The 12,149-nt window shown below is 43.4% G+C and overlaps 1 protein-coding gene across 2 annotated transcripts in view; it reads left to right on the top strand.

The window, feature by feature from the left end:
• zfpm1 (zinc finger protein, FOG family member 1) overlaps positions 1-12,149 on the top strand; it is an 80,903-nt gene that overhangs the window by 35,576 nt on the left and 33,178 nt on the right. Inside the window, exons 2-3 of one of the 2 annotated variants that reach the window (XM_031565115.2) lie at positions 874-1,020; positions 5,998-6,138. In XM_031565115.2, the coding sequence (XP_031420975.1) occupies positions 874-1,020; positions 5,998-6,138 (288 nt within the window). The remainder of the gene's footprint in view (positions 1-873; positions 1,021-5,997; positions 6,139-12,149) is intronic. The other variant, XM_012832564.3, reaches the window with a different exon arrangement.

Below are 12,149 nucleotides of genomic sequence, written 5' to 3'. Positions count from 1 at the left end.
TTTTTAAATGGGAATACTTTTTCTAAACTCACAATAATGTATCTGTCCCTGCACTGAATGTATAGGCCTATCTAGTCTTGGAGGAGGCTACAAATACTACTTCTATATGCTGTGCAGAACAAGAGAAAATATCTATTGTGGAACAGAACATGAAGTAGACCTACAAATCCCTAGATAAAGCACCTAAATAAAAACCATGATTATCACTCCTAATAATTATTACACTGGCAGGTTTTATTTTATTGCCTTAGTTACTCACTCACTGGACTGGACCGATGTCGTAGCAATATTTTATGCATATCTTTTTATAATTTGGTATTACCAGGAGCTAATTTGTGATAAACTGAATAATTATTTGGTTCCTCCATTCAGCACAGCGAAACAAATGATATAAATCCTTATATTGTCAGCAGGGATTAGGGAACTGTGATATTATAGGTGTGAATTAATCAGTCCTGGCTGGCCCTCTGATACAAATCCTGTTCATTTAGCTTGTGTTAGAGGGTGGTGGGATTTCTCCTCCAATTAAACCCGAGGAAACTGGTCAAGGCATCAAAGGTTCATCATCAGCATTTTAACATGGAATCACATAGGTCTGTAGAGTCAGACAAGCACTGACCCTGAGAGATGCTGAGAAATAGTTTTAAATGGTATTCAATGGTATTTATTTAGTAAAATCAGGATTTACAATAAGGTGTTGTCTACTGGTGCAAAACATATCTTTAAGTGATTTTACAATTCCAATGTCAGATTGCTGTAGAAAAAAAGTAAGTGGTCTCTTTCTCTGACTTTTTCCCCCTGGTTTAGGTACGGTTTGCTAATGTTCATAATTTTTTTTCTCTCTCTCTCTCTCTTTCTCCTTCCTTGCTGTAGGTTCCATCGGTGACCTGGACACAGGTGATGAGAATCCACCCGACGATGTCAGCTTATCAGGCGATGAGGGCGGAGCCTCAGACCTGGAGGACTCAGCAGAGTTGGATGGCTGCAGCCCCCCATCCCTCACCCCACTCTGCAGTGAAGGTGAGACCCTCACAGCCACCCCTAACAGCTAGGTGGCGCTACCCCAAAGCACGTACCCTTATTGTATTTACCCTCCATAGTGCATAGCCCAGGGGAGGCTTTTTAAATTAACAGAGATCTTAGAATCCTTAGCTGCCTCACCTGAATGGGCTGCACTGACTTGGCAAAGGTGCCTTAAGGATTGAATGAGTGAGTTTTGGACCCCTGCCAAAGTGTTGGCACGATCCAAGAAGGGCAGGCCCTTGTGTGTGTGTGTGTGTGTGTGTGTGTGTGTGTGTGTGTGTGTGTGTGTGTGTGTGTAGGGGGGAGGGGGTGCCAGTTCAGTGATGCCAAGCCAGAGCCCTATCTTACTGTGGAGGGTAGAGGAATTCTTTAAGGCAGCTAAGGCGTAGACATCCTGTCTCAATAGGCATGACGCTGTGCCATAGCTATATGCCAGTCAGGTTCACGCCAGACTTCTTCAGCCTTGTCCCAAACATCCCATGATCAGACAGTCAGATGGACTAAATGTCTTCACAGTCAAAGTCACTATTCTCAATTAAATTAACTATGAATACTTTGCAGTGAAACTCTAGTACATTTGTCTTTGAAGATTTTTTTGAAAACATATAGAGTGAACGATATTACAGTCGTTACTACAATAATGAATACTACAGTAAGTACTATGTATTCAGTAGTAAATAATACTATAGCACATGCTGTAAATATATAGATAGTGAATATTTGTACAGTTTGTTTTGGTTGGGTGGAGGCGATAATTTAAATGCAACTGACTGGTGTTCACTCTTCCAAGATATGCAAATGTATCTGTGGTCTTGCAAGGGTATTGCACCATATAACGGTGTTCACTAAAAATGTTTTCTTTACATATGAAAAACGACATAGATGACTATCAGGGATCACACATTCCATATTTGACTATAGTTAACGATACAAAATGTGGCTGTTTGTGTGTGTGTGTGTGTGTGAGAGAGGAGATACAGAGAGGGGAGATTTAATTGAGTTTTTTTAAGGAGTCTTTTGGTTTCTTGAAAAATGAAAAAATGCCTCCTATTGTAGAGATCACAGAAATACAAGTCCAGATGGCAAATACTGACAATAAATGTGCCAGCTACAAGTCACTGTGACCTTCTAAATTGCTATAAGCAAGTGCAGATAGTGCTAATGAATTGTTCAGGCAAAAGCCTTGGGTTACTCTGAAGCTATGGTTCACTATACTTCACTGCTCCATTTCTGTCTTGAATCCTGCAATGCAGGGGTTTAGTCTTTTTTTACCGTTAGTTATTTAAGATTCCTGTTTTTCTTCTTAATCTGGAAAATTCCTGTTCTTGTGAAATTTGGGGCCAGAGTGATAAGCGTCTGTTCGTTGGCTCTGCTTGATAAACGCATGGAAATTCTGTCAGGTGCTAATCGGGACTAGATTAGAGATTATCCTTGTGTGTGTGTGTGTGTGTGTGTGTGTCTGTGCATGCACAAGAGAGAGAGCGTGAGAATGATTAGTTGTATCTGTGTGGGTGGAAGAATTGAGAATTGTTGTGTGTCTGTACAGGGTTATCTAACACCAATTGTCACACCAACGTGTACAGTTCTTGAGAATTTCCTTGAATTTGTGCGTATATTTTGCATTTGTGTGTGTGTGTGTGTAGCCATACTCCCACATTTGATCGGACCTTTTGTTTCCTCCTGTCATAATTCAGAGAGAGAACGAGAGACAGAGAAAGAGAAAGAGAGAGAGAGAGAGGGAAAGAGAGAGTGACAAAAAGAGTGTGAGAGAGAGAGATACGAAGCAATTAAAGAAAGAAAGAGAGAGAGAGTGAGAGCAAACGAGTGAGTGAGAAAAAGAGAGAAAGAGAGAGATAGGAAGAAAGAGAAAGAGAGAGAAAAAAAGGGACACGTCACTGTGTTGTTGGGCTCCCCCTGGGTTCCTGCGTTGCCTGGCACGGCCATTATCAGACCTCTGTAAATCAAGTGTGTTTGACGAACCTGCTCTTTCAACCTGCGATCAATACCAGGTCTTTATCAGGCCAGCACCGGCTAATAAAGGCAAGGTCCCTTATCCACCATCTGGGAGAAAAAGACACAAGCGATAACCACCTGATAACCATGAGAGAGAGTGGAGAGGGAGGGGAGGGGAGAAAGGGAGAGAGAGAGAGAGAAAGAGAGAGAGAGAGAGAGAGAGAGAGAGAGAGAGAGAGACACCAAATACAATTCCTCAAATTGCAGCCCCATCTGTGAAAGGGCTCATTTTTCTGGTTTTGTTTTGTCATGGACCATCCGGGTTAGCGTGTCCCTCGGCTTCCATGTGGGTCATGTTGGATGTTCGTGTTGGGACTCTGGGTGTGATGACATCACTTCCTGTGTATTGGTGTGCCGGGCCGTGTGATGTGTGGAGTGTACTGCAGCTGAAGTCCTGCTCCACATCAGCAGAGCACTGATAAAGAGCAGCTCACAGCACATTTAATCATATGATGGTGCAGGGGGAAGTGTGTGTGTGTGTGTGTGTGTGTGTGTTTGTGCGGGGGGTGGTGTGGGCGGTTTTAGTCAGTGTGATTCCCTTTAGCGGAGGTCTCAGTGGTCATTATAACTCTGGATGAATGAGAGCGAATCTGAACTGAATGAACAGCCAGACAAAATCTCTCTCTTTTTCTTTTTCTTTTTCTTTTTCTTTCTCTTTCTCTAATCCTCTCTCTCTTTCTCTCTCTCTCCTCATCTCATTCTACTCAGGGAGAGGAAGGGAGCAGGACAGGGGAGAGGAGATGTGAGGGGAGGGGAAGGGAATTGTTGAGCAGTTGGGATGAAAACCGGAAAAAAGAAAGGAAAAAAAAACCTGAAAAAATAGTTTGAGGGGAAAAGCGATCTTTGAGAGGCAGCTTGGTGTTGGAGTTCAGGTGGTTGGGTGACTTTGCCCTCCAGCTGTGACAGGGGAAGTTAGGCTTATCAGATGGAGGGAGGTAGCAGAGGCCTCATTTGAGTTGTGTGTGTGTGTGTGTGTGTGTGTGTGTGTGTATGTGTGTGTATACTTACAACTGGATATGTGTGTATGTGTTATAGTACATTTTTTGTGTCAATGTTAGTGTGTGTGTCTGTTCGTGTGTTTATGTGTTTGTTTGTATGCATGTTAGTTACTGTGTGTGTGTTAGGGCCGGGTGCAGGGGGAGGGATGGTGGCAGAAAAGCCCCTGTCGACTCCTCCTGATACCTCCCAGTCTCTGCTCCGATGATATGGCAGATAATATTGATAATATTAAATGCAATAACTGTGGCTGCAGCTCCTCTCCCAAAGTCTGAGCGCTGCAGGATAAAATCAATGTGCCATTCAATGTGATTTATAGCTGAAAATAATGGCACTGTTTAGACTGGGAGGGAGGCAGGGCCTGTGTGTGTGTGTGTGTGTGTGTGTGTGTGTGTGTGTGTGTGTGTGTGTGTGTGTGTGTGTGTGTGTGTGTGTGTGTGTGTGTGTGTGTGTGTGTGTGTGTGTGTGTGTGTGTGTGTGTGTGTGTGTGTGGTTGTGTTCGGCAGGGTTAGGTTGTGTTGAGTGTAAAAATGTGTCTGGGGTATAAGGTTGGACATGGAGTGTGTGTGTGTGTGTGTGTGTTTGATAGGAACTGAGATATGAGAAAGTTGGATATAACATCTGACTGCATGTGCATGGCATGAGAGACGAAAGTGTAAAGTGGTGAGTGTATAAAAGGTTTGAGCAAGTTGGACGCTGTGTGTGTGTGTGTGTGTGTGTGTGTGTGTGTGTGTGTGTGTGTGTGTGTGTGTGTGTGTGTGTGTGTGTGTGTGTGTGTGTAAAAAGCATGAGGGAGTGGAGTGATTTATTTGCTGATGCTGATCTAATCTACGACTGTTACATTAATAACGGCAAACTGGGGCCCTGCGCGTCACATGGGTGGACATTTATGGCTGGTATCGATCGAGAGCTATCGCTGTTTATTGGCGCGGGAATGCAAGGGTAAACATGCCCTTTGTGCACATAGATGAGGTGTTATCGGGGGCTGGGGGGGATGCTGGTTGTGGGGGGGGGGGGGGGGGGGGTTAAAGGGAGGGTTCAGATTGGTGGGAGAGAGGTGAGACCTACAACAGACCTCCCCCCACCACCACCATGAAGCCCAATACAGACACACACATACATACACACAGATGATATCACGTCTCTCTGGCTTGGCACACACAGAAAGTCGTTATGAGCCACACAGAGAAGGGAGATAGAGACCTGTAATCATTGCCCTCATCTCCTTTGATCATGGATTTTGTGTGTGTGTGTGTGTGTTTGACTAATCACCATCATCATGACAGGTATATTGATGGCAGTGATTAGAGGGGATAGGCGTGTCCTAGACTTTGATGAGGGGAAGATTTTGCCCTCCTGAAAGAAAGAGGTACACACACACACACACACACACACACACACACCAACCATCCTCTGTCTCCTAGTCTCACTTGGTATATCCGAAGGTTCTCTGTGTGTGTGTGTGTGTGTGAGAGAGAGAGAGAGAGAGAGAGAGAGAGAGAGAGAGAGAGAGAGAGAGAGAGAGAGAGAGAGAGAGAGAGTGTGTTTGTGTGTGGATTTTGTAAGGTGTCGTGTTTCAGACATAGAGGGCAGTTTCATCTCTCTGGAGGCTTTGATCAACAGACAGAAACCACCAGTAAAGACGGCAATGTCTGAGCATGCACTCACACACACACACACACACACACACAAATCTCTCTCCCTCTCTCTCAGTTTGATTCTGTTCAAATCAAATGAGTGTTGACACTCTCATACACACACACTCTCATACACACACACACACACGCATATACACACACACACACACACACACACACACACACACACACACACACACACACACAGATAACACTCAGAAATCCACCCAGCCCTTAAAGTATAACTTTCCAATTCAGCACATAATCTGTAGTTGAATGCTCTAACCAGTCCATCATGTCACTGTGCTCTTTGCTCCTCTTCCTCAAGCAGAGCCCAGGACGCACGACTCTCTCATGGGGCCCGATGAAGAGGAGGAGGAAGAAGAGGAGAGAGGTCCGACACAGAGCACTGAGGAAGAGGAGGAGATGGAGGCCGAAGGAGACGGAGAGCTACACTGGTTAGGCCCAGGTCAGTCTCGCCTCAAGTGTTTATGTCTGTCCAATCTGTCTGTCACAGTATCTCACTTTGTTGGTGTATCCGGTACTCTGGAACCATTAGCTTTCATTCCAGCACAGTTTATGATTTTATTACCAGCTCACGTTCTATTTATAACTTCACAAGGTTGCATTAAGAGGGTTTCTTACTTTCTTCTTGTGAGTAATAACTGAAAACATTATTGTTTTTATTTGTCTGTTGTGCTTTGGCCTGGAATCTCAGATACTCTTACTTATGCTTGCAGTGATCAACCTTTTTTCTACAACCAAAAGCTACAGGGAGTGCAAATGTGAAAAAGGAGAAAGATAGGGGTCCATTTATATTCAAGCTGCCGTGTGTAACATTATGCAATCAACGCTGCATCTGCACTGTCTAAGCACACTCACACAATAGGGTTAATGCGTGTAAGTGTTATATTATGACCGGTAGAACCTGATTGCTGCACTTTTTTCAAGGAGGTAGTTCTGCTTGTCTTCAAGGCAACAAACAAACAAACATGCCAAAATGGTTTAGGTGACAGTCCTGTGTGCTCTGCCAAAATCTAGATGTGAAATAATAAATGTTCCCAAATCCTCTCAGGTTTAGATGAGCACATGTAGAAAAGAGAATGCCAGTCTCCATCTTTGTACACCTTTACTGAGGCTAGATGTGTGTAAATGAAATTAAAATGCCTGTCTGTTGATAACATAACGCAAAGCCCCAGATGTAGCCGTCATGCGGTACACAATGGGAACAGTTAGTGGGGCTTGATGTGATTAATACTGTACTTCCTACATTTCCTCCACTTGAAGATCATAAACGGATCCCTTTCATGCCATTGTTGCCTGGTGCCTCAAGCACTTCTGACTGGCATCAGTGTAATTTACACCATCTTCACAATAATGTTGTCATTAAATTTACGAATCTTACTTCTCAGTTTTTTTTTCTTTTGATAGCAAGGTATTATTATTATTATTATTATTAATAATAAGCCTTTAAGTTCCAAGAGGTTCATTAACAATGGCTTAGTAATAACATAATTATTGTCTTATTTACTTGTCCAGCACGACATGGAATATGGTATTAAAATTAAAAATGGTGGTCACTTAACAAGAAAGCCGAGTTGGCTAGGTGAATTGGGGGAGACATTGGATGTATATTGGAATATTTAATAGTGGTAAAGAAAACTAATTAAAAATGTTCCCCCTTGAAATCTTTTGTCTTTATCATCAGGTTTCAATAAAAAAAACTAAAGTTCAACCCCTCTCTCTCAGCTCTACTAGCCAATCGTATCTTGTGTAATAAATATTTAAAACACGATAAGAACTAATTTATCATGACATGCCAGGCCCAGAGACCCCCTCAACATCTATCTTACTCCCAGCTGACATGGGAATGACACCGCTGACATGAGGGTGTGTGTGTGTGTGTGTGTGTGTGTGTGTGTGTGTTGTGTTGACTTTCGTGATGTGTGTTAAACAGTCTGTACTGTCTGTGTCCCATGCATTGCAGTCAATATTTGTTGTGTTGGGCGCTTTACACATGAAAAGAATAGTTGTGTTAAGACATGTCACTATAGCAGCAATTATGGTGGTGGTACATTTTCAGAAGGCCAACAGACATCATGTAAATGGTGTGTGTTTATCTCTCTCTCTCTCTCTCTTTCTCTCTCTCCCCCCCCCCCCCCCCCCCTCTGTGTGTGTGTGTGTGTGTGTGTGTGTATTTGGTGTATTCAGGGTGTTTTGTCTGCAGATGATAAAAGCCTGGGGAATGGAAAGGAATAGAATCCTGCTAATAAAAATGAAATGTGTTATTTTTTCCCCGAGATATGCATTTTAAAGACTTTTTAAAACATTATCTGCCATAAGAGTAGGTTAGGCAATGCAGAGCGATTACCATGTTTTGATCTTTTCGTATTTTTGATATTGCTGAGAGCTGTGTCTATGTATTTGTGTGTGTGTGTGTGTGCCTGTCTGTTTTTTATTTTTGTCAGTGAGCAGTCTGTGTGTGCGTGCGTGTGTGTGTGTGTGTCTGTCTGTCTGTGTGTGCATATGTGTGTTTTGTTGTATTTGTTGGTGAGCTGTATGTGTGTGTCCTGTGTTTTAATTCCTCTTGTGAGGATGTGTTCATTATCGTGCCGTCCCAGCCTGTCCGTTTTAACAGTAATTGGAGCGATATTAATTGCTGTGTGGTTGATGATGCTGATGGCAGTGGTGTGATGCTGGTTTGATAGGCCCCCTCACAAACTAACTGACGGGAGAGGGAGCAGGGATGGAGAGAGAGAGAGAGAGAGAGAGAGAGAGAGAGAGAGAGGGAAAAAAAAGAGAGAGCGAGGGAGGGAGGGAAAAAGAGAGAGCGAGGGAGAGATAGCCCTTCTATCAGTGCTGGAGCAGCCGCTGTCTTTATCAGAGGCACGATTGGCAAAAGGGAAACTTTGACCGGTCTGAATTTTTCTCTTATCGTCAAGACCCCCCCTCTGCTCTCCTCCTCTTCCCTCTCTCTCTCTCTCCCTCCATTCACTCACTCCCTCCACAAGTCTCTCCATCACTGCTACACCCCCTCCCCCCACCCGGTGTATCAGGAGTGGAGTCATGGTGGACGTGGTCTTGTTCATACACTCGTTTACCCTCTATCAGCGATTTCCCACAAGCCTTTGGGAGAGGAACATTTTTGCCTGGGCGGAAAAAAAGTGCCTTTTTTTATCAGCGGCCATTTGCGTTCCTTTCACCCTCCTCACCACCAGCCAGAGAAGCAGGAGCAGGGGTTCTCTTCCACTGCTTTTTCTGTTCACTTATAATCGGAGATCCGCACAGTACTTGCTTGCCTATGACATCACTTCCTGTTTGAGAGATGTCCAGTGTCCGGTCATAGCCTGGGGTTGGAAGCTGAGAAAAGACGTGGGGTCTGTAGTACAGTGCACTTTCCTTTGGTCTTATCAGTATAATTAGATTTAGTTTTTAACATTTCATATCCACTATTTTATGGTATTTCTAACTAAAACCCTACTTGTGTTTATTTATTTGACCTGACTGCAGTATTATTTATTAGTATATCATATAAATAAGTCTCCTCTGTCCTTGGCCAAGTCTGTAAGCCCAGTCCTGAAATGTTAGTATCAAATCTTCAGTTTGTTAAATGAAGGCTCAATAAAAACAAAATTAATGAATGAAGGAAAAGACAAACACCACGGTTTATATTAGATTAATTTAAGGGATATCTATAGGTAATAGCGGCTTGTGTTCTGGCCATTGTAATTGAGGTTGATCTTTATAGAGTGTTTTATAAGGGTGGGGTTGGGACTTGTGTGTGTGTGTTTAGGGGCGAGGGGGGTGTTAGCAAAGGCTGAAGTGACAGGGATGGTTTGATATGGAGGAGCGGCTGTTTAATCTACACCGCGTCCCTCTGCATGATATGCAAAATAAATTATTAAGGGGGTGGGGGGGTGGGGGTGTAGAGAGAATTATCTTTAGAATGACCTTGCTGGCTGGAGGGTTTGATATTTTCCTCACTGCTTAGAATTCTTGATATGCAAATGACCGTCACAGTAATCCCCTCACCGTGCGTCTCTCGGCCAGGCGCTCCTGCCTGCCTTCTCCTCCAGAGTCTCTCTCTCTCTGGCACACACACCAGACCCCCGCCCCCCGCTCTGTGCCACCCTCGCCCGCCCGCCCGTCACCCGAATGTAGGCCCCTGAAACTGCAGCTAGCAGAGCGAGCGACATTCCCATCACACAACCACTCTCTCTCCCCCACACTTCCTTATCCGCTACCATTATTCAAATGAGCCCAGTAAAACACCATAACGGCACGGATGGCAATAATAATTATTATTTACCCTACACTGTGCCGTTTTTTATCATATTTAATTATAGAGGATGGAGAGGGGTAAAGCGGTACACGCATATTATCTGTGGCATTTAAATGATGATAATTTATTTTTTGGGGGGGGTGGGGGGATGCGGTTGGGGATTGGGCGGGGGCAGTCTATGGTGCTGGTGTGATTGAGCCGGGCAGAAGGCTGAAGCATCTGACGTTTAGTTTCTTTCTTTCTTCCCCCCCCCCCCCCCTTTTTTTTTTACGTCGTCAGCAGAGTCCTGAGCAAATCTGCCTGTACCTGCTGAAGAGACCTGCACGGTGGCAAATTAAAAAACCTATCAGCAGCAGCCAGAGGTCTGGTCTGAGCGCAGCTTACTTTAAGAGACCCAGCAATGAGGCGTGGGGTGGTGTGGGAGGGGTGGGGGTCAGAGTGTGGGGAATAAAGATGATGAGGAAGTGGGCAGTATTCTCAAATCTGTGTGTCCGGGTAGGTGCTACATAATACAGTTCTTAGTATGTGTGTGTGTGTGTGTGTGTGTGTGTGTGTGTGTGTGTGTGTGTGTGTGTGTGTGGGTGTTTCGTTATAATAGCCAGGGCAGGGGCACTAATCATTTGCATATTTTTAGTCTGGAAAAATACTAAACAGCTTAACAGTCGCTTTGTGCATTGCTCATTAGTCACAGATTCACCATTGTCTTATTTTAAGCATTCCAGATGTCATCAGAAGTGTATTTCGTGAAATTAGTTTCAAAGTGTGCCGTTGACGTGCTTTGCTTTTAGTGATTATTTGGGCTGTTTGGGGGCATGTAATGGCTTCTAACGGAGCACGTGGTTTCTATTCAGCAGGAGACAAAGGGCAGCGGCAGAGCCTGAAGCTTTTATCTGCATGCGTCTAAAACACACACACACATACACTCACTCACACACACACACACACACACACACACATACACACACACGAGTAGAGTGAGCTGAAGTGTCAGTCTAATTTTACTCCCCATTGTTTCCTGTGCAATGAAATAGCTTCAGATCACTTTACAGAACGGATAATGCGTATAATTACATGCCAATGCATTTCCACTTCGCTAAAAGTCAGACATTTAACTTTGCGGCGGCGAAGACAGAATGTAAATTTGCTTTCAGAAATGATGATATTGAAATCGTTTTTTCAGCTCTGGCTGAAATATTAAAATTACTTTTACTAAATAACATGCTCTCTTTGTGTGTGTGTGTGTGTGTGTGTGTGTGTGTGTGTGTCTGTCTGTGTCTGTGTCTGTGGCTTCATATACACAACTACCTTATTCCGATCATATTATCTATTTTTCTCCTTTAGATACCCCTTATAGACAGGGCATTACTGCCTGGTTGGCTTGAGTTTGATTCGTGGCATTTCTAATATGACCTTAAGGGTGCTGATGGATAATTGGTCAGTTTAAAGGTCGGTGAACAACTTATGACTTTCTTGATCAGTCCTAACTATTCAAAATAAATCATTGGGGTGTTTCCTTTAAGAATTTTGTTTTGATGACATTCAACAGTCGTTTTGAAGTTCTCAAACCGTCTCAGCCATCTTTAAACGTTTAGCACACGGCCACTGTAAAGCAGGATGTGCAATTGTCTGAGTATTTCTCCAGGTCAGCTGAGGTACCAGGATCCGAGACAAGCTATATTATGATGGGGCCGGACATCCATGATCTACATTACGCAGAAACTAGAACCTGCAGTGCTTATTTTCAGAAAAAAACATGCACTCACATTTTCTTTTTTGAGTTTGTAATTTAGTGATATTTTTTTAAATGTTATTTTTCCACCTAAATCAGAACCTCCAAAGCTACTTCATTTATAGAATTGGATAACAGGAGGAGTTGATACTGTACCAGTGTATTTGTACACGTCAACATGGATCAACAATTTAGCTGTTAAACAATCCATGCCAACTTAGTCAGTCTGAATCGGCTTGGCACATGTACATTGAGGAGTCAATTTCCAAAATAATCATAAAAAAAATAAAAAAAATAAAAAAAACTCATTCTCACCCATTCAGAAACCATTCTGAAAACTAAAGTGCAATTTTCAAAATAGTGAAAGCATTTCTCTCGGTGCACTTAAGCAGGGGAATATTACACACCTACATCAAAATAACAAACCAACCCCAAACTGCCCAAGACACTGCAGTGCTAAATGTCATTG

This window comes from Clupea harengus, chromosome 3, assembly GCF_900700415.2.
Source record: "Clupea harengus chromosome 3, Ch_v2.0.2, whole genome shotgun sequence".
NCBI lineage: Eukaryota > Metazoa > Chordata > Actinopteri > Clupeiformes > Clupeidae > Clupea > Clupea harengus.
The sequence above is the reverse complement of the archived record's forward strand: the minus strand, read 5'-3'. Positions and strand labels throughout refer to the sequence as shown.